The sequence below is a fragment of the Falco punctatus genome, assembly GCF_963210335.1.
Source record: "Falco punctatus genome assembly, chromosome: 7".
Classification (NCBI taxonomy): domain Eukaryota; kingdom Metazoa; phylum Chordata; class Aves; order Falconiformes; family Falconidae; genus Falco; species Falco punctatus.
In genome coordinates, this window is record NC_137587.1 from 35,494,641 (window position 1) to 35,517,544 (window position 22,904).

General features: G+C 35.9%; 1 protein-coding gene across 2 annotated transcripts in view; it reads left to right on the forward strand.

Annotated features, from left to right (window-relative positions):
- Positions 1-22,904, forward strand: part of WDR25 (WD repeat domain 25) — a 65,199-nt gene that overhangs the window by 30,513 nt on the left and 11,782 nt on the right. For both annotated transcript variants that reach the window (XM_080394610.1, XM_080394609.1), the window contains 2 exons: positions 2,654-2,801; positions 12,611-12,741. In XM_080394610.1, the coding sequence (XP_080250736.1) occupies positions 2,654-2,801; positions 12,611-12,741 (279 nt within the window). The remainder of the gene's footprint in view (positions 1-2,653; positions 2,802-12,610; positions 12,742-22,904) is intronic.

A 22,904-nucleotide genomic window follows, 5' to 3' on the forward strand; every position in this document is an offset into this window, starting at 1 on the left:
TAGCAACCTTCCAGTACCTAAAGGGGGCCTGCAAGAAAGCTGGAGAGGGACATTTTCCCCTGACCCCAGCCTCCTGCGATGGCCGTTGTCTCACTGAAGGGATGTGGAAAGACCAAGTGTAACACCCAGTGAAAACAGGTGAAGCCGGGGGGGAGAAATGCTGAGCTGAAGCAAGGCCTGGGGAGGGAAGGTGCTCCCAAGTGCCCATTTAACTCTTGATCTTTTTTCTTCGATATCTGAATCTGTAATTAAAAGCTTATGTTAGTTGGCAATAAATCAGGTGAATTTCCTTGATGAAGGCTGCCTGGCCCATGTGGCTGTGATTCCAGAAGGTACTGCCACATGCTGTTACCTTACCAAAAAAAGCTGATGGCAAGTGTGACGGTGGGGAGGAATGTGGTATTCAGTAACTTGTCCCTTGTGCATGATCCGTGGTCTCGTCCACGGGAGTCAATCATTTTTTCTGTTTCACATAATGGAGGAAAAAATGCAGCTTTAGGGGTGCATGTTTTTCGCTTAGCTTTTTTATAATCAAGTGAGGACTTGGAAGTGGCTTTTGAACTGGCTTTACTTCATCCTTCTTGTGAAAATGGAGTTTTCATGCTTAATCGCTAAAACATGACAAAAATATCTGAAGCATGTACCACCTGCTTTTCCTTTCATCTTGATTTCATTCATTCACTAGCTTCCTCATATTAAAAGCCCTTCAAGACACAATTAACCCTTTTTTAATACTGTGAAGCTTGAAATGGTCATTACAACTCATTAAAGCAGAGAAACTTACTTTAAAAAGCAGTTTAATATTCCCGATTTCTTTTTTTGTGGTTAGGGTAGAATACTTAGGGTATGGCCATCGTGGTTCCCGTCTTAACTGGCTATTCAAGTTATTAATGATAATTGGTTGCATTGCGTTGCAGAACTGTGCTCCATGCTAGAAGATGCTTTGATGAAATAATTTTCTGTAATGGAATGTTGTCTTCTAAGTATGGACTACATAATAATGATATTGTCAGTGAGTCCTTTTTATCCAGTAAGAAGAAAACATAATTGAAGATAAAAATATGTTATCACAAATCTTGCTTTTTTCCTCCCTTGTACGTTCTCCTGTATTGTGAATTGTGCTTTGGCCACAAGAAAGCAAATATCTACTTATGTTTTATGATTTACCAAGTTGTTTTTGTCTTTAACATCCTTTAAAATGAGCGAAAATGCAGTCAATTTTATCTTGGTACTAACTTCAGTGTTCTTGTGTAGCTATACGTGAAGGCTGAATTTGATCTCGCTTGAAAGAGTAATTTTTTTTGTATTCTGTTAATTGCATAGTCTATTCCCAGCATACATAACAATCTTAGAATTGAGAATTTGATTAGAATAGATGAAATTCAGAATAGGCAGTGTTGTTTTAATCCTGCAGGTTTTTGCAGAATGAAAATCACTAATTGCAAAGAGAAGTACCATGAAGAAAAATGGTGACTTTAAAGCAATAAACTGCCTTGGGTTTACTGAAACTGCAATAAAGCTATTGTGAAGCACTGTCAAAGTGTTGATTTATTTGTACTACTAATATCAGAAGTAATAAAATCTAGGATTTACTGATATGGTTATAGCATTTGTTATCCATTTTTTTAGACAACTCAACAGGTATTATATTGTATCAGACAATCATAAGATATTTTATAATCTAGCTTCTACAGAAGCAGAATATTCATAGGGAAAATAGTTTTGATATTTAGCCTTCTCACAAAGTGAATATACTGAATCTTTATATGGGTCAGTTGTTGCTGAACTTCTAATTTTATCTTAAAACTGGCAAAAAAAGCATCATGAAAAGGGTATGCTTTTGATTATTGTGAACTATATTTGGTAACTGAAATTGTAATTCAGAATAATTCTATTTTCTAAAATATATTATTTGGAAATTGCCTTTCTTTTCAAAAATTCTTTTTAAAATATGAGCAGGACTATTTATGTTCTGAAAATATTAGTTGTTGTATACTTAAAAAAAAAAAAGGATAACTAGTAGAATAGGATTTATAGGATTTTCAGAAGTGCTCAGCATCAACCTAATTCTGTCCAGAAGAAACTGAAAAATGAGAGGACTGGGACCAGTCCTTAGAAATCTTCATGTAGCTGCATGATGATATTCTTATATGCCTCCTCAGTGAAGTTAAGGTAAAATTCTACTTAAAATTACAACCTGAGTGAGAAATGTGGTAACGGTCTGTCTACAGGCAGATATGACAGCTGTAATCTGCTAAGATTCCTCTTACTCAATGGAAAGCAAGATACGATAGAGACAAAAATTTGCAAGAAAAATGTTTTAAAGGGAAAATGTGTTTTGATACATCCCTGCACAGAGGTAGAACAGCATTATGAATAGGGAAGTAAAACATGAATTGCAATTGAGAGCAATGTAGACATTTCAAGGAATAATACAAGTCATAAAAATGTATTACTGATTTGTGCCTTGTTAATAAAATGTCCTAGTTCTAATCAACCATGCAATTATTTCAGACAGGCTTTTACAGCTTAACAGATACGACTTCAGAATGCAGAGCTTTCTCAGCCACAACGATTTGCTGTAGCTACTTATCAGTACATAGAAAAAAATATTGTGATTCTTTATGTAATTGTCCTTATTCTTCTTTTTAAGGTATGGGATGCTGTAGATACAGGCTGCTGTTTAAAAACATACTCCTGCCACTCTTGTGCTGTTCGAGCTGCCCGGTGGTCATCTTGTGGAAGAAGGATTCTCAGTGGGGGCTTTGATTCCATGCTGCATTTAACAGATGTAGAAACAGGTAAAGGTCACGTAAGGGTGCATCATAGCCCTATCTTTATTGAGTACAGATAACTTAGGATCTTGTTAGCCTTATTCTTTCTCCTAAAAAATGTAGATAAAATCTATAGATCAAAGTTAGAATTCTTCAAACGTCCTCACAAAAAACAATAAATCTCAGCAATTAAAGGCAGGTGGAGATATTTTAAAAAAACTGAAATATCTTTAACTTCATGATCACATGTAATTTCTGTTGTCAGATACTGCACAGACGAATAGAATGAAACATGTATTATTTTGTGCTCTGTCATGATCATTCATTAAAGTGTTTGAAGAGCCTCTTAAGGCTGACTTCAGTAACATTTATATATATGGTTAATTTAAACATAGGCTTATACCCCATTCTTAATTGGGTTGGTTTTAAGTTTATGCTTAAAGTTAATTAGGTGATGATTTTTTTTCCCCGTTGAATAGGACCTTAATTAGGAGGTCCTATTTTAAAATTAGGAGGTCCTAAGTTTAAAAACTTAAAATCTGGTATGGAACTTGACACTGAAGCTGTGTTGCTTTGACAAAAATTGTGAGTTTGACTTGGGATTTGATTCTTGTGACCTTATCAACTAATTTCCTGGATGCTATCTTTCCTCCTGTTTCCTTCATAAACTAAAACGTTTCTATCCACTATATTTTTTCTCTTCTTTATGTATGTTATCAGCATTCAGACGGCAGCATTCTTTGGAGACATACATAATAGGACACCTCTGTGTGTGTAGAAATAAAGGATTAGGCCTAAAATAGTACCTTGTCAACTGAGGAGATGCAATTTTATTTTTTCCACTTTATTTTTTTTTTAATGTTTAATTCCTGCAAAGTTGCAATATTTTTTGTAAGACTACAAAAGAAATCTTTACAGAAATGACAAGCTGTTCTTGTCTAGAAGGGTTTTCTCTTATGTAAAAGTAACTACATTATGTGTGAGTATCTGGAGAGCAGAAGTTCTCTTCAAGTGATCTGGGAAATTTGTGAATATTGTTCACATGGAAAGAAGATTCTTTTCTGTGCTCTAAGAATTCATTTTTCTCAACATTTGCCATATCAGATGTATTTAAATTCAGTGATGTCTAGAAGGGAGCTGTTGTAATTTGGGAATGTAAAACGTGTGATGCAGTGACAGAATATTGAAGTTTTGAGAATATTCAGGTTTTGTAATGGGGAAAAGAGCTTTATATATTTGATGTAGTAGTACTACATGAATTTGTTCAATTTTTCAGGCTTTTTTATTATTTTTCCGTCTCATTGCAGCAAGCTTCTAATTTCTAGTCTCATATATAACTGAATTTTACTAATCCAAGTGAATTTAATTTTGACCATAGAGCTTACAAATTCTAAACAGAATGGCTACCTTCTTAATGGGATTTATAGCAGTAGAATAGATTTTATGTGCCTGAGTCATTTGAAGGGACTACTATGGGGAAAATCTCATTTTATGAAATTGTAGAATGAATTCCAAAGTTGCGCAATTTTAATCTTACACTTTGTTTTCTAATGTCTCTTTGACTTAACTATCCAGTAATGGGGTAGTATTCTGGATTAAGTTGATTGTAGTGGTTCATTTGAAAGAAGGTATTTCTAGTGTTTTAGGTGATGACAACAATAACAAATTCTACTTACCAAGGTTCAGAACAGATAAGCTTATAAATGGTTCTTTCCTCACTGACTTGTGAGTTATGTAGTTTTTCTAACTACTTAAACTGTGTGTGTAAAGGCAAAATGAATGCTTATAATCCTTAAAAATACTAGATATTCATTATTGCCTTATTTCAAGGACACAGGATGCTTTGTAGCTCCTGTGATCTGCAGTTGTAATGTTGATGTCTGGACCTTACTGTCAGTGAAGTAGGATTGGAATTTTGTTCTGATTTCCTACGCATGCAGGCCAGTTTCTGATTTCCTTCCCTGTTGTATGAAAAAAAAAAAAAAAAAAAAAAAAAAAAAAAAGTAACTTTACATTTCAGTTAATTCTTTTCAGAGAAACAGGGCAAGCAGTTTGCCTCTGGAATCCAAATCGTTTTGATATAAAAAGCCTCATTTCCATTTGAAAAACACTAAGGCAGCTATAAGATTTTGATTTACATTAGTTCACTGAATCATTCATTCCTCTTCACTCTTCATCAGTGCTGAAATGATTTCTTCTTTGATTAACTTCAGATAGATGTTAGAACTGTTCCTTCACAGAGGACTTTTAGACACTTTTTTTGGACTTCGGTCTTAATTACTTTCCATTGCTAGACTGAACTAACTATCAGTGTGTTTAAATGTAGTAAGTGCATGCCGGTGGGATTTTATAAATCATAATGCTGTCTTTAAGACTCTGCTCTTTTCTTTTGTGTATGTTGTTCTGGTTCAACATTTTTTTACTTATGTATGCTAAAGTCTAATCTTGTCTTTGTTTTCAGTATAGATTTTATGTTACATCTGTGTTATAAAAATTACTACATGTCCTTCACCAAAAGAAACCTAACGGTCTGAAGAGAATGACTTTTTAATAGTTTAGGAAAGGTTGCAAATACAGCTTAGTACTTCGTGTGGTATTGAGCTGCTCAGTTGTTTGGGGTTTTTTGTGGGTTTTTTTTTTTTTTTTTTTGGTCATTCTGTGTTGTTTCTCTGTTGGGAACATAGTTTCTTCCCTATTAAATCAAAATTTGAGTCTAGCTCATTGTTTGTTCTGGGTCTGAGGACAGCTAGTTATGAGATTCTTCAAAAGAATGTGCCAGCATTGTTGTAACAAACAGTGATAGAATAAATTCTCCAGGAAATTTTGTTTCTAAGCTTGGACTGAAGTTTGGGTATCCCTTGTCCTAGGACGTTGCGTTTTCTGGAGTGATTTTCTTTTTTTCAGTCTTTGTGATCTGAACAACGTCAGAGTAGAAGCAAATGGTGAAATCTCTTTAGTCACAAAGCAGAATTTTTGTGACATCAGAAAATCCTGATGCAAGGGTAGAAGACACATCTCTGAAATCTTATCCTTCAATTTTACACCATCAAACCTCTTCCCCTTGTCAAGTGTATTTAAGGAAGGTTCTTATTAGAAGATCTATGATGCTGCAAGCAGGAAAAATGGGCTGACAGGAACCTCATGAAGTTCATCAAGGGCAAATGCAAAGTCCCGTGTCTGGAAGGGAGTTATCCTGTGCAAGAGAACAGGCTGATGCTAAACTGGCTAGAAAGCAGCTTTGCAGAAAAATAGCTGGGGGTTCTGGTGCTGAATCAGAATCAGCAGTGTTCTCTTGCAGCAAAGCTCAACTTCATCCCGGGCCAGATTAGCAAGTGTTTACCTAGTACCTAGAGAAGATGATGCCAGGCTCTTCTCAGAGATATGTAGCGAAATGATGAGAGGCAAAGGACAAATGTAGGAACACAGGACTCTTTTTGGCTCAACTTAAGGATCATCAAACACTAAACCAGGCTGTCCAGGGAGGCTGTGGAGTCATTATACTTGGACATACTCAGAACTTCAGTGGACAAAACTCTTAAGTAACCTGCTGCAGCTGGACCTACTTTGGGTAGGGGCTTGGACTAGAGGACCCCTGGAGGTCCAACCTACAGGACTTGTTGATGCTATAATGAAAAACAGGGAAAGAGAAGAATTCAAATTATTGAGGTGTTCACTTGTCCTGGTTTGGTCAAAATAGATGGTGTTGTACAAGTCTTCTTTTTCAAAATTAATTTTTGTATAGATTGTCAATTACTATCTTAAGTGGTCTTCATTGTCCTAACACCAGGATGTCAAGCTAAGACACTCCACAAATAAGGTTTTCTTGGAAAATGTTGTACATATTAAGTATGGATCTAATGCAAAATATGCATAAAATGTTTAAGGAACTTGGGATTATTCATGCATTGCTTACATGAGTGGTTCTGTGGCTGCAGTTTGCATAAGGCAAGTTCAGTACAGCAACATGATGTTTCATAAATATTAGTAGATCCAAAACCTGCAGCTGAGCTGCCTGTAAAGATTACTGGTCAATTTTTTTTTTTAATTGTCCTATTTTATAGACAATATTTCTTAATAAAGCTTTTTGAAAGGTTTTGCAAATATGATAATAATGCAGCAGACTGGACTGGTGAGACTTCCTGGTTTTGTTCGTGTCTCCTAACACCACAGTTGTAGTCATTTTCTACTCGTGATAGTTCAGACACTTTGTTATTTACAGAGTAGTAAGCAGTGCTATATTTGGAGAGCACTGAAAAAAACCCTCTGCTTTTAAAACAATTCTGGGTCAAGTACATTTGACATTTAACTTCTGTTTGATCCAGATGTAATGGAGATGCTCTACCAATTTTAGAAGGGTAATTGTATTTTTTTAAAATCTATTTATAACTATTTTATTTTTGGAATATATGTTTTATTCATCAGTGGATTTTTCATTAGTCACAAATGAATTGGTACAATAGAGCAGGCAGAACATTGGCGGGGTTGATACTATTTGCATATTGTAGATACTCTTCATTTCTTTAATATTATGACAGAGGGAATGTTCCAAGAAATTTTGGCACATTTCCTATTTTGCCAAATGCTGCAGTGGTGTTTTATTTCATGGACTGATCTTGATTTCAAATATAACTTCCTCAGATTTATAATGGGGGGTTTAAACTCCCTATTATTTTGCAACTTTTCACATTACTGTGGCTTGGATACTGAAATTAAGCTTTGCTTTTTGAAGGGAAGTTCAGAATATATATAATGTGGTCGCTTAAATCTAGTTTGTTAACTTGTTTTATTTTACATTATTTTGAGAGCTTCTTTACAGAACATTTTGTACCTCCAAAAGGATGGTCCAAATTTGCTTTTCTTTGTTTTCTTTTATTTTCTGATTTGGTAGTCCTATAGATATAACATTATTATTTTTAATGTAACTGTATTTGTTCACATAGGAGTTTTAGTTCTCATACATAAATGTCTCCTCAGGAGAGCTATGACTTTCTTCTCCTATTCCTCCTCTTTTCTCCCAATACTATTTAGATAGTATATTGTTTTAATATCGTTTTATATGATGCCACAGAAAAAATCCCAGTTGCTTGAGTTTTCTTTTTTATTTCATTTTTTTTTCATTTGAATAAATACAGGCATCTCTGATGTGAGGTCAAAGGTTCCCCCCCAATTCTGCAGTTTTAAGTAATATGTTGGACATAATTTAGTGGTCAGTCTCCAGCTAGGAGGTAACAGCATTTTGGTTTTGATACTCACTAATGTAAAGTTTTGCAATAAGAAGACAAAAAAATATTTATTTTGGGGACACTTTCAAGGGTAAAAGATAAAATGTTCTAATATTTCAAGCACCTTTGCATGCCAGAAACTTGCGACTATGTCAGGGAAAAAATTAGGAAACACATATAGTCAGTATAATGTTAATTCTTGGAAAAATAATAAAGCAATTTGTAAGCATGCCAAGATACAATGGATAAATAACAGCCAACATCAATTTTTTAAGAACAAATTATGTCTGATCAATCTAATGTTTCTCTCACTGTTGTGCATGACAGAGATTGTGACTGTAATGAGATTTTTTTTTTAATATATAGTCTTGTGTCTTTTTGTAAACACAGTAGGGAAATCCATTCTACTTAGCAAGATTACTCTCATGTCCTTGTAGGTCTTGGGCTTCACTTTTCTTTGCGTACCAGGGTAAGGAAGTGAATGTTTCTGGATCATGCAGGTAGGGGGGTGAACCTGAGGACCACTAAACACAGTTACAGAAGCATCCTGTGCTCAATCACTGGGCTGATGTTCTGTGAAAAATTCACAATGTTAAATAGCCTTTAAAATACCTGATTTCATAGTTGAGCAGTTTCACAGTAGGCTGCAGCATAAAGGAGCAGAAACATATGTTCAAGATCTTTTTAAAGATATTTTTTTTTTAATACTGTGTATGTTACTGGTGAGCTTCTAATGAATGAAGAATTGAATTAAAGCACTTAAAAATATATAACACACTGCAAAGATGTAGTGGATATTGTTACTGAAATTGTGAAAATTAAAGATTGAGAGAACATTTAGAGAACGTTTGCTTTCTGCTAAGGTATAACCACCTCTTATCTAGGCAAATGGTATGTGGTATGGATTTTCCCTCAATTAGCCAAATAGATTTTCAGAAGATGTAATTTTCTGCAGTCTGTGAATTGGTTGAATATTTGTTATACTGCCTTTAGGAGCTAAGATGCAATAAATATATACACAATAAAGGTATATACAGGCTTGCTGAATTACAGCTGTTGTATTCTATTACGGATAAGGGAGTCTTCCTCTCAAAGGACATCTTTTACAATATTTAAAATGAAACCCCAAAATTTTGAATATTTAATGTTAATAAACTGAATAATTGTAGAGAAAAATATATGTAGCTGTAAATACTGACTTCCAGAAAGGTAGAGCAGGGTCTCTAGCAAACATTGAAGCTGGATTTCTGAAGCAATGAAGCTTCCATCATAGCCTGGTTAAAGCCTGGAAAGCAGCAAATTCTGCTCATAGTAGTAAAACACACTAAATAAAGTTTGTACAGAAAAGGGCTAAGAATGCAATGGATTTAATGCCAAATTGCATGAGATATTTTATTCCATATCATCTTCTGTACTGCTCTGTTCCATCTCTCGTATGGATTTTTTTTTTCCTAAATTTCTGAGGTTCTGAAAGATTTACGGTGGTAGAGGTTTCATAACTGTGTAGAGAATCTGCCTCAGTGCTTCAGCCCTTTAGTCCCAATACCCCAGAGGTATGGGTTGAGGGGATGTATTAATACAAATGTTAGGAAATTTCATTTTGCTGGGTCCAGGCATGTTTGTATGACAAGCAGTCCAACATAGCTTCTGTGTATCATGCATGAATTTTAGTTCTAGCAGTAAGAGAGTTCCCTTTCTGTAATGTTGTGATTTCCCCCTTTTGAGTATGTTTGCTGCTGCTTTGCTTTTCTACATTCCAGCCTTCTTGTTTTCTGTGACATGCTAATAGAATGAAATTCCTGGATACATCTAATAATGCCAGACTCTTCAGAACGCGGTCTGCTGAGTTTCCAAAAAGAGGCGTTGGATTGAATTTCACTTTGGGGGGTGAGAGAATGAGAAAGAGAGTTTTATTTCAAAGTATTAATTAGAGAGCCTGAGCTTTTAAGATTAATGTGTTGTGATTGCTCCTCAAACCAGTCGAAATGCTAGCATGGTTAATATCTGCATCAAACAGAAGGTAACAGCTTAAAACAGGAAAAAGAAGGTTAAAGAGTATGGAGGTGAATAAGATACTCGGATTGTTTGCATGAATTTTATTTATTATCACACTAATGTAGAATTCATAGTACTGAGATTGTTACAGTGTAATTCTGCTAGTGACTGTCCCTGAGAGCTTTTGCATAAATAACAGCCTCTGGAAGACAAGAAAAGGGCAAAAATGGTGCCCACTTCTCTTTAAAATGGGGAGATGGAGTAGGGAAACAGAGAATTTTAGTTTCTGGATAAAATATGGAGCAAATGATTGAATTACTTGGAATTTGTTTGGGATAAGATTGAAAGATGGACTAAATAAAAAATTATATTAGATCAATGTTCTTTCTATGGAAAAGGTAACAGATGTTGTAGTTAGTAGATGAAACACATCTTGAATTTAGTGCACAACTTTTTTTGGTTGTCTTTTTCATGTCTTAGGCTAGAGAGCACAATGGCGAGAAAAATATATATTATAGAAAAATCAATTTTCAGAAGTCTTGTGGAGGTAAAAACATTTTAATAAAGCCATTTAAACAATTAATGTTTGACAAAAGTTAAATGATGAGTTCCACTGGATTACTTAGGTATACGCCTAATGCCATTTGGGCAACACACTTTATGGAGAAGAGTGGCCACGTCATGCATCCTTTGTAAAGCTGTTTGACAGGATTAGTACAGGTAGGCTGCAGTTCTGCTGACTTCTGCCTGCAGTGCCATTGAAAACTTGTTGATTATGCTCCCAGAGTTTATTAAACTAGGTACTAGTAGGAGCTAAATTCCTTTGGGATCGAAGTGCTATTAAACTGACTAGTGAACCTCCATGGGGAAATTCAGTATTTTCTCAAGTACTGTGGATGGCAGTAAGATATATGGGTATGTGGCTTTTCTAAAGCCTGCAAATGATGCCTGGTAGTGGCATACATGAGAGCAATATCTTGTTGCTTCTTTAACTAATGATTTTAATACTTTCTTCCTTCCCTGTGGAGTATTTTTTTTTTTTTTTTTTTTTTTTTAGCTATTGCTGAAAGCTCCCATGGTTAGAGATGGTCACTGTTGCATATGACTTGTAGACAGAACCTCTGTGGCCCTTATGACTTTTTTCTCTTTCTGGGGAAGGAACTTATGGACTAAATTAAATCTTTCACTTGGTAGTGACAGAGAGGCCCTTTAGGCCTTACATGGGTAATAGGTGGAGAATCTTTTTAAAGAAAACAAAAATCTCCTACAAAACCCAGTGTTCATGTAGGACAACACTTACCCCTCCCTCATGCTCCCTGCAATCTATTTTCCCTGCCCCTGCTAGCTTGAAGAGCATGTGTGATGAAGTAAAATATCTCTTTCTTATCTTCTTTAAAAAGAATAAATAATTTGTCAAGTCTTGGCTTCTTGATTGTGTAAGTTGAGTTCAGCAGATGGGGAAAATAGAACTGATGAAATCAAATAAATTGGCTCCAAATCATGAAATAAACATTAAAAAAAAATCAATATGAATGATTTTCAGTATTGTTCACCTAACAGTAAGTATTTACATCTGTCACTAATGTTTTTAGCTCAAAGTATTTTTCATTTGTTTAGGAAAGCCTATCTTAAGACAGCTCTCACTTGCTGAAAACACAGATTAATGAATATTTTAAGAGCTTTTGTCACAGTGTTTTAAGGTTGTTTTTTTCTCACTTCTGCAGTACCTTCTTCAGTGTGGCTTAAAGCAGTAACTTTATTTAATGTAGATCTTTATATATAAAATATAGAATATAAAGCACAGCTGAAATTGTGAAACTGAGCGGATGTATTTATCTTGGTCCGTGCTGCTGTTCCAAAAATTATATTTCAGCAAATGCATATTAATATCATGAATTTGTTAGGATGAAAGGAAGCAGTGGACTGTGGAAAAGTTCTACAAATTAACCCAGCTGAATTCTATTGCCTTCGAAAGTGTCAACAATCAAATTGATACTAACCACAGGATCCTGTGGAAATTAGTGTACACAATTAAATGTTGGGAGCAGCGTATCCATGGGAACAGCTATTGCCTTGATATGATGGTATGCAAATTATTTTCTACTTTCAAGGTGAAGTTTCACTCCTCCTTTCACAGAAAGTAAACAACTACAGCTTGGGATGTTGTATTTCTGTACAGACAGTATTTTATTCTAGTGATTCTTATCCCACTGAAAAAAAAAAAAAAGACTATGGTTTCTTTGTAGGGAAACATTCAACCATTACATCTGTGGATTTAGTCCTGCATGTCGACTGACCTGGGCTCTCAGTGGAGCTCCTCTCCTTGGTGTGGGAAGCCACTGGTTCTCTCCGTTCAGTAAGAGGCAGTCAGTGGTGTAGAGGCTCATGTGCAGGGGAATTCTCATGTGGATAAAAATTAGTGAGATCAGTATTCTCACGTGGATAAAAATTAGTGAGATCAGTCTTGTATTTTCAGTAGTGTAGCCCCAGATACTTGAAAGATGTTACTATAAATATATTAATCTTTGATAACCTTGATATTTTTGAAACTAGGTTGAAATGAATAACGTATTTCATTTGCTGCTCAAATTTTAACCTCCACTTATTATTTTATTTTAGGGAAGCAGATATTCAGTAGCAAAAATGAATTTAGGATCAGCGTGCTGAAATTCCACCCTACAGAGTCAAATATTTTCATTTGTGGAGGGTTCAGCCCAGAAGTTAAAGCTTGGGATATACGGACTTCTAAGGTAATGGAAATCTTATTTTTTTTTTTTAATTTCTTTTTTTGAATACTTCCTAAGTTATATGTGCTGTGCATTAGCAAGCTGCTAGATGTACTGGTTTTTTTCAATGAAAAGTTATTCTGAAGTATTTTGCATTTGTCTTTGATTGTGTTGCCCTTTGTTGATATGAACCTCTGTAATGTTTTTGAAACACTAAGAGGAACATTGTACATAAAAAATAGGATTATTTTTTTTTGGTTTGTTTATGTTAATATGAGTATGATATAGTTGGATTAAATAAAGCCACTATCTCACTTCAGGACTGTGAAAAGCAGTTGCGTGCTAGGAAGCAGTACAGCTAACTTGCTTTTCAAGCCATTACATGTTGGTCAGGATGTGTCTGCCTCTACCTTTTGTGTAGAAGCCTGGAGTAATTTTTACGTTCATGAAGGGCCACAGAGAGGCAGGTATAGCCTCTGCCTTTACTGTATCGTGAACCATGAAGAACAGCATGCTCCCAGCTGCTGTTCAGAGCTCAGGTAAGACCAGAGCTTTACTCTGCCAGTGGAAGCATAAGGCAAGCCGACATCCTTATGCACAGAACAGCTCAAAGAGCAGCAATGACTGTAAAGCGAGTAGTTCTTTGTTTTCCTTTGAATTTGTATGTGGGTAGATCCTACTCATCATAGTTACCCATCTGTTTGCTCTTAAGGGTGACAGAAGAGATCTGAAAAATAAGATTGCTTATCCAAACTTTGTCTCTGACTTTGTACCAAGAACAATAGCTGAGAGATATAGGCAGATGCATTTCAGGTCTGAGGGTTCTAACAGGAGAGCTCTGAAATCATTATGGCAGTTGTTCTACTGCGGAAACACAGTATTCTTGTGCAAATAACAATCTAGTTCCTGTGCTGCAGTTGTTCTTTTGAATTTGTCACTGATGTTTGAGAAAATAATTTAATTGTGTAGGATCTATACCGTAGGCTTCCCTCACGTGAATTGAGTTCTTACGAGAAAAATGTTAGTAATGTACATACCAAGACTGCCAAGTCTGAGACTACTCTGAAAATAAATTTACTATGAGTTTCAGAGTTACAACATCAGTGTGAAAACCTTTGTAAAAAGTGTGATGGGATTTATTCCATCCATCGTGCTTGTATGGTGGCTAGTTTTCCTTAATAAGGACATGAAGAGATACTCAAAGCACAGTTCTATGAAGGAAGATAAATCTAGTTTTAGATTACAAAAATTGTAAATACTTGTGATAAAGAATATCCGCAACTTTTTAAAAAGTGATGAGATTTTCCATATTAACTCTTCCCTCCCTCCCCCTGCCTTGCACTGCTATACGGTATTCTGGTGGTGTTGGTAACCAATTTTGGTGTACTGTCTTTAGCACAGGCAACTTATAGAACATGCAAATACATGTTGTGCAAATAGCAAACAATGCCAGTTCAAAGTGTTTTCATTCCAGATGATCAAAGGTCACCCTGCAAATTTACTGTAGAACAAAACCTCTTTTTCTGGCAGGGGACTGGAGAAGACAGACTAACACAAGTCTCCTCTCCAGAACAACAGGGTCAGTGGTTTCATAGCATGCAAATGAAGTAGGGAATACAATTGTTCTTTCTTGAGATTCTCATAACAGTAGACCTTAATTATGGGGAGGAGGTGTAGTCTGTAATTGAATGCTTAGCTGTCCTTTTTAACATAGAGGAGCCATTGTATGTCATGGTAGGCTGAACTTCCTTTAAGAGCAGCCTCAGGAACTAAATGGGTATCCTCTTTTTACGGCTTAAAGATTGTTGACCGTAGTGTCAAGTTTGAGGTATTTGATCCTGGTCAAGGAGAAAATGGCAGGTGTAGGTGACAAAACATTTTTTCTGAGAATTTTCTACCTTGGTGCGATAAGCTTTCCTGTAAAAGATATTGTCGTTACACACAAAGTCAAGTGATAGTCTAGCTGTGTACAAAGCCAGAGACATTCTTTTACCCCCTGTAGTTTCTTTATTATGGATTTTATGTCTTTGTATATCTTTGAGTGACTGTCTCTGAGAATCCTGTAAAGGTGATTTTTCTCTAGATTTGAAATCAACTGTGATGAGCACGTTCATGCCAAAAATGGCAGTACATCCAGCTTGCATGTGTCTAAGGTGCCCAGACTCTGCAGAGGGGAAAATAAGTTATTCTGTTCTATAATAACCAGCAACCAAAATGATGACAAAGATGTCCCTGTCTGGATGGTAGTTCATGTTGGATATGGTTAGAAATCTTTCACAGACAGTAGGAGACAATCTCCAATATTGATAGTGGAGAAGGCATAAAATAAGGATAGCAGAAAAAATTCAGTTTCAAGGAAATTCAAGATTTACTTACAATGGATATTTACAGTTCAAGGGTTATACTTGAATAAGATGGTTTTTTTTTCAGCAATTCTGATAGCAGGGATTGTGATGACAAGACCTGAGGACTAACTAAGCAAAATTTGCATTGACTCAAGTAGAGTTAAGGGGCTAAATAACAGATGTTAATGTTTGTGCTAGATAAATTAGTTCTGAGTCATCTCCTGAGTCTGCTGCTCTCCTATTGTGAGTATCTCTGCCAATCCCTGGTGTTTTGGTTTTATCTTTGAACAATGTTATGGCATCACCAAGAAAAATGGCTTGAAAAATGCTGTTCTTGGTCCTTTTTTCCCCTTGTGAAATGCCAGTTTCATTAGTGCTTTCCCTTGGTACCAGACGAGGTATCAAGCAGTATTCTATTCCAAGCAACGAAGACAATAAATGTGTTCATCTCTTAAAGGAGGTCCGTCCTTTCAGGTTTTGAATTCTGGTGGTGCCTCAGCTCAACCACAGCCAAACTGTTAATTGATATGTCTGGCAAACTTGGTTGTAGTTCAGGCCTGTGTAAATATAGATTCACAAAACAGTTTCTTGTGGACAGGAGCAGGTATGGGACAGCATGTGCTTCTTAACCTGGACTGCAGCATGTGCATCCCAGGCTGTGGTTGCCAAATTTTGCCAGCCACCTTAGCTTGCTGTTCCACAGGAGATGCCTCCCACAGAAATACATGCGTTTTGGTGCTACAAGACTGGAGTTCGCTGGTTGACAAAGGGGCAATATTGTCTTGAAGAGTCCTGGAAAAGCATTCCTGAAAAGCAGCAATAGAGAGGAACCAGGTGTCCTTCACTAATGTACAGTGTTGCTGGAATAGGGAGAAGGTAAGTAGAGAGATGTAGAACATAGTTTACATGAGGCATTATTGCAGTGAGGAGCAGACGTGTTGAGATGGAGGTTGCAGTAGAAGATGAAAAGATAAGGGGCACTATGCAGTTTGTGAGGTGTTGTCCTTTCTCAAAGGCATTGTAAGAAGGCAAAGGAGCAAATCTGTACTGATAAACTCTGGACTTTAACAGCCTACCCATTCATACCCTCTGTAATTCTGGCTACCAGTAGCCTGGCTTGAAGTGATGTTCAGATATAGTAACTTTTGTGTAAACTACATCTGGCAAAATCACAGAGGAAACCTGCAGTTTTCAGTATTTTACCAACTGCACAGTTATAAGAAATAACAGTTATGCTTGGGGTCACCTTTGTGTAGGTTGCAGGGGATGGCACATAAGCTTGTGTGTGTCTGCATGCAGAGCCAGTAGTGAATGCTTTAGGTGACATCTGTGATTCATTTCTAGAGGACAGAGACCTTAAAAACCATTTATATCTGTGTGGAATAGGAACATGAATAATTAACATTTTATTAATTTGACTATACATTGTCTAAACTAGCCCTCATGTTTTCTGCTAATTAGGCAGTATATGATCTTTATGACATTCAAACAGTGTTTTATTGTATCTTTATGCTTTACTGCCTGACTTTTTTGAATCCATACTTACTGATCTGGGCATGGTGACTTTTTCACATGGGTACAATGGGATATTTGTCTTTCCATGGGCCATTCCCTCTACGCTTTTAATACTGTTGCCAGTTTTTCCTTTTGGACTGAGAATGTTGCTGTTGTGTGCAGTATGTTATAGCATCGCATGCTGTGACATCCTTTGATTGCATCTTATGATGTGGTTTCTCAAAAGGCCGCACGTTCTGTGGCCAGAATGCTATCCAAAGCAAAAATGAGACTAGCGGAATAATGCATTATCATCTCAGTGACTAACTATACACTCATTTTTGCAATGCTGAGGCTCCAGCCCTGGCACCTGCCTTAGAGAGCTGTTGCTCACTGAGGAATGCACACAGTGGTTTGGTTGTCTCTGTACCTGCAGGACACTCCAGTATTTAGAAAGTTTGTGTGTAACTTATGTCCATAAGCTGATGGTAACGAACAGATGAACAGATAACGGAAACATCCCACTGTATTACAGGGGAAAAAAAATTACATTCCCAGAGAATAAGTGAATTAATGTGTATTCTGACAGGTAAAATAGGAAAGGTTTTAGGCTTGGTAAAACAAAATCCCAGCCTACTTCTTTTTCATAGTTCCTGTACTGGGTTATCGCTGGGAGTTTTTAGAAGCTGTTACCTGCTTTGTTCATTGGGAAACAATTCTATTAATGTAAAACTTCACGAGTTGGAAAACTCTAGCCAATTAAGTAGTGCATGAGGAATATGAATTTTAAAAACAAGCAATGTCTAATCACATTATAAAGTGGAAGGCTTGGGTTTAGCCTGGTAACGGATATTGATCCTTTTTTTGTTTGTTTGATATATTTGCTTATTTGAAAGCCATAATTTTGTGTGTACTGTGATTGTCTAAAGCAGCAGTGTGGTTTATTCTCTTACTTTTTCCAAAAAGGGGGTGGGAGCTTCTGTTATCCTTGTGATTTTTTTTTTTCCCCATTTGGGGTAGCTGTAGCTCAGTGATAGGTGTAGACTGTTAGACACCTACATTTGTATTGGTTTTAAAATCTGAAAGACTGGGTGTGTATGGAGTGAACAAGGATAGTCATAGCTAAGTGTGGAGAAAAGGGAGAAAAATATCAACTCTTTTCATTGCTTATGGCTTCTTGCAGAATGGCGAGTATCACCTATGCATTGTTACTGCAAAATAGCGTAGTTACATTTCATACTCTCAGTAGGACAGTATGTTGGTTTGACATGAATCATCAATGTCATCAGTACCTCATGTCTGCTTCTCCCTAGTTTGAGGGGATTCAAATAATTGTTCGGATATTCCTGCTTTCAGCTTATACTGTTATCTATATTCACAAGATAAAAACAGAATGCTGTCTTTTCCATCTTATGCTTTTATGGCCAAATTCAAGATTGAATAAAGTGTCCTGGCCAATAATTTGAAACTTGTCCTGTTCTAACAAGTGTCATTTGCTCTTAACTGAAATAGATGTCTGAGGCCTCTTGCTACTTCATTTCAGTTTTGATGCAAACAACATTTATATCTTTCAAGTTCTTTCATCCCAATTCATTAGAAGATTTTCCTGTTTTGCCTGTTCTTTCAAGTGTGTTAACCTGTCATTCAGCTTGCAATGATGTGTGAGTGAACTAATGATTATTTTGTTCCCATCATCATACTCCCGATAGCCTTTTCAGGCTTTGCAGCATATTCTGTCAATAGAGTGAGCATCCTAAATCAAGAGCTTGAATCTTGTTACTCATTGCACATTGAAAACTCAATTTCAGCATTCGCTGGTAATTCAATTTCTGAGGTCATTGTTTAGGATATACTCCTGTGTTTTAACAGGCTACCCACTTGTACATCTTAAATGTGACTATGGGAGGTAAAATGATAATTGTATATCAGGAAATGAGGGAATTTTTGGTGGAAATTCAGAGCAAAGCATTAGGCTTCACAGAGGTAGAGAAAATGACTAATAACAAAAAATTACACATACATGCAGTGGTTGAAATGGGCTGCTTTATGCCAATGTACCACATTGGTGCTTTCTGCTGATAGAAAATGATGTAGAATAGCTAATAGTGGTATTTTTCCAAATTAGTACTTTACAAATCTCACTTTTTTGATGTGCAACCCATTTTTAAGTGGAGCATAAATTTATGAGCATAAATTACTAATATTTATTCATGTATTGAATGTGATATAAAAATTGGATTTCTAAGTCCAGAGAAAATGAATATAGGTTTGAGGCAGCCTTTCAGCTACTAAAACATTGAGAAATATACAGTAGGCTATTAATCAGAAAGGTAGATCTAAAAAAAAAAAAAAAGTTGAAAGACATTTATTGCTATCCATGTTCTGTTGAGCAAATAGGCAAAATGATTTCAAATGTTACATTGAGTATTGAGCAAGATAAAGAATGAAAGATCAATAAGCAAGTTAAAATCCTCAACATAAAGCTAAACAATATATTTCAGAAATTAATGGATGAAACAGCTTGTTAACTGGTTAGTGAAATGTAAAGGCATCTCAAAATTACACAGACAAGTAATCAAAGCCTGGGGGGAAAAAAGAGAATAAACCCCTCAGTTGAATAGTGTGTAGAGATTTATTATAGTGGTAGTTCTTTATGTTCGTGTTAAACACAGTTTTGCTTCTATGCTGAAAAGATCATTCTGAAGATCTTATATTGCTGTATAATAAATTGATTAAATTTATGAAACATTTTGAGAATGTTTATAGAGATGTTATGAAAAGACCAGAAAACTTGGAAGTAAGCTGTTATGCTTTTTTTATATTAAAAAAAAATATGTCTGCAGTGTCAACCAAGGAGAGAGCATCATACTGAACGGACCCCATGGGGTCTTTGGACCTCAGAGTTGAACCTAGAAAAACCCTGTAAAATAATTATGCAATAACACTGAGACCTTAATGTAGTTATGTATTTTAGAAGTAGTCCCTTTCCCTGAGCTGTGGAAGAATTTCTTAAGGTGTTCAGCATAAACTGGTTGAATTACAGTCACTTTGTTTTGGGCAATCTACATTAGCTTTTCAGACAGGAGACAATATATATTTGAACCACTCATTCTACCTGAAATTTTAATATTCCTTGAAATACCAAAGAGAACAAAGGGTTGAGACTTGTATCCTTTAGCTTAGCAATAAGGACTTTATCATGTTCACAAAAGAAAATATGATTACAGGTAAATTTTTTTTCTTTTTAAATTGGGTTTCTAAGCTTACACAGATGTAATGTCAGAACAAGACTACAACTGTAACTGTGTTGTACTGGTAGTACTGTTAAGTAGCTGAAGTTCTTTTTATCCTGACTGAATTGTCAAACTGAGTTGAAAAGATTTATATACATGTCACCAAGGTTTTGCATAGTGTAAGGCAGGGATGCTATTAGCCCTGCTGAAAGGACATACAGCGCTCAAGAACTTGTATCTGAAGGTATTAATTTAAATTTTTTAAATGTATCCATATAATTATTTTTGAGTTTTACATATTTTACCTTTTATTTATATTCTGCTGTGATTGATGAAACTCTTAACATTTTGTAAGCGTTCAGGAACTGGTTCTTTATCATGTGCATGCAAAACCACAAGGAACTCAGAGGTAAGGAGATCACTAACAGTTTTTTGGACTCTGTAAAAAATAGAAGAATACTTCATTCATCTGTTGGATGTATTTTGGTTTTGATCTCCTGTCTGTTGATGTTCGTGTCTGTGTTCTGTCTTATAAACCACGGAGGCCCATTGGAGCTTTGGCAAGAGCTATCTGCTTTAGCTGTCGGAGCAGCGAGTCCTGTCAAAGCACCATGCAGTAATCTGGAGAAAGACTAAGTGGAAGGTGACAGAGCTGTGGCTATGATCTTTAAGCAATAGTTTAAGCATTTGGACCTCCAGAAATGCAAATCCACTGCTTATGTTAAACGGTGAGGGAAGGAGAGGAAGGGCATCAGGCAGCGGAGACCCAGTATAGTGTGACCTGACACAGCCACAGAACAGACTTTGAAAGAAAGATTAGTTACAGATATAGAAATAAAAGAAATGATATATAAAAAAAGGTTATAGGAGTTAAGCAATGGTTGATTGCATGAAGCTTACTTGATATCACTCTATGATTTTGGACTTTGATAGAGCAATTAAAGCTGGAGAAGGCAGGGAGTAACCTAGGTATTTAGCTAAAGGGGAGATCAGGCACAACTCCAAATGGAGACAACATTTATTTTTCAAAAAATATGTATTACAGAAAGTATCGTGCTAGCACTTTCAGGGGGAAAAAATGTCATGGAGGAAAAATAGCAATGACTTATTAGAAATGGGAAGAGTACAAATGAATAGAAAGGTCCAGCCTTTTGGGACTAATAATGTTTTCTCAGGGTATAAAGAAGGTTTCAAAACAGATGAATAATCTTGGGGTGATAGACAAATTTAAGGAAAACTTAGATTTGAAGATTTACATAAAACTCCTGTTTTTGAAACTGCGGTCTTATAAGCTTAGAACAAATTAACTAGAAAAATTGTGGAAGTAGTTATTTTGAGCTTTTAAAATTAGTCTAGAAACACACTACAGAATTTTTATTATTAACAGAGGCAAAGGCAGAGTAACAGCAGGGTTCCCCCCCCATCTTGGTTTGTTACTGTGGACTGAACATTGTTTAGCTACAATATTGCAACTATTATCTATAGCTTTATGCTTAAAAAGAAAATATGAGAGATGCTTGTTATGTTATTGAGCTATTTCTCCATACTCGTGTTTATAAAAGAAATAAGCCTAAGTCATTAAAGCACAGTTTAAAAAAATTAATAAATTTAGAGTGTAAGTGCAGTGCATTTGTTTCCTTGGAAACATTCTATTGCAGTTTCTTTCAGATGAGATGCAGTCATTTTAAGTAGCATGTATTTAGGAGACCTAATGAATTTGTCTCTGGATAGCATATAAATATGAAAAAAGGCTGTAGAAATTGGTGGAACTACTTGCACTTCTGGTTTCTATAGTAACAGCCAATACATTGTCATGTACTGGTGGTGTTAGGAAGAACAATGTAATTAAAATAAGATGATTTATTCAGTCCTACAGAAAACTAAAGTTATTCTTTTCACAGTCAGAGAAATCCTTCCTGAATCTATGAACAAAATTTTAAAGAAATACGGTGGGGGTACATTTTTACTTGTGCAATGGCATTTTTTTTTTTTTTAAATGTTAACGTTCAGGGGTCCTTTTTCTGAGTGTGAAGGCACATTTTCTGTGGCTGTATCACATACATGAGCAGTCCTACTGTGTTTATTTGGAAACCTCATACAGTGGTATTGCAGATGAGAATCATAGACCTGTCTGTGCAAACAATCTCTCCTGGAGCAACTGCTCCTGGAGAGAGTGAAATGGGCCAGGAACAAAACATGCCTCCTTCTGGAGTGTTTGAGTGAGAAGCTGTCAGAGTATAGCTGTTCTGGTTTCAGCCCATTTCTAGACAAATTTTACACCCCCAGCAGCAGCCAGTATGCTTTTGAAAAACAAGAATATGAAAGCACAGCAAACTTCTTCAGCACAATTGCCAGCAATGGTTACCTAGGTCTTTTGACATTACAGTTTAGGGGCTTCCTGCACCACAGATAGCGTCTTTGTCTTTCATGGCTCTCTTTAAGTTTTCATGCTGTGGAACTGGTTGTTCTTGATATTTTTTTTTTCCTTTGCAATGGCCTGTAGCAAGGAATTCAAATTCTATCTGTATTGTGCAACACAGCATCTTGTTCTGTGTGTTTTGAAGCTGCCTTCTGTTAGCTTGGATTCTAAATTCTTATAGTGAAAGAAACTGTTCACCTTCTCCATACCTCTCAGATTTTATCTCTAATTCTTTCATATTCCCTTTGGTTGTCTCATTTCTGTACTGAAAAGTCCTTGATTATTGCTCCTCAAAGAAAAGCCAATCTGTATCTCAGATGTTGATTGTCTGTTTCCTATATACAGATTTCACTTCTTATCCTATTTGAGATGGGGAAATAATTTTACATACAAAATCTGATGGGAAAATGTATTTTTTTTCCTAATAACTGGTTGATACTTTCCATCACAAGATTCTTGTGCCTTCTCAAGCAATTGGAAAGTGACTTTAAAAAAACACCAGTGTACACTGTTCATACCTAAAGTCTTATAGATCAATACCAGATTAAGCTCAACCACTTCTTCATTTTAATCAGTCTCCCTTTCCTTTTAATTATTCTTAAGACCCCTTGATAATCTTGAGCTGTGTCTGAAAACGGAACAAACAGAAAAAAACTTAAACAGAAAAGCAAAACAATCTTTTTCCATTACATAAAG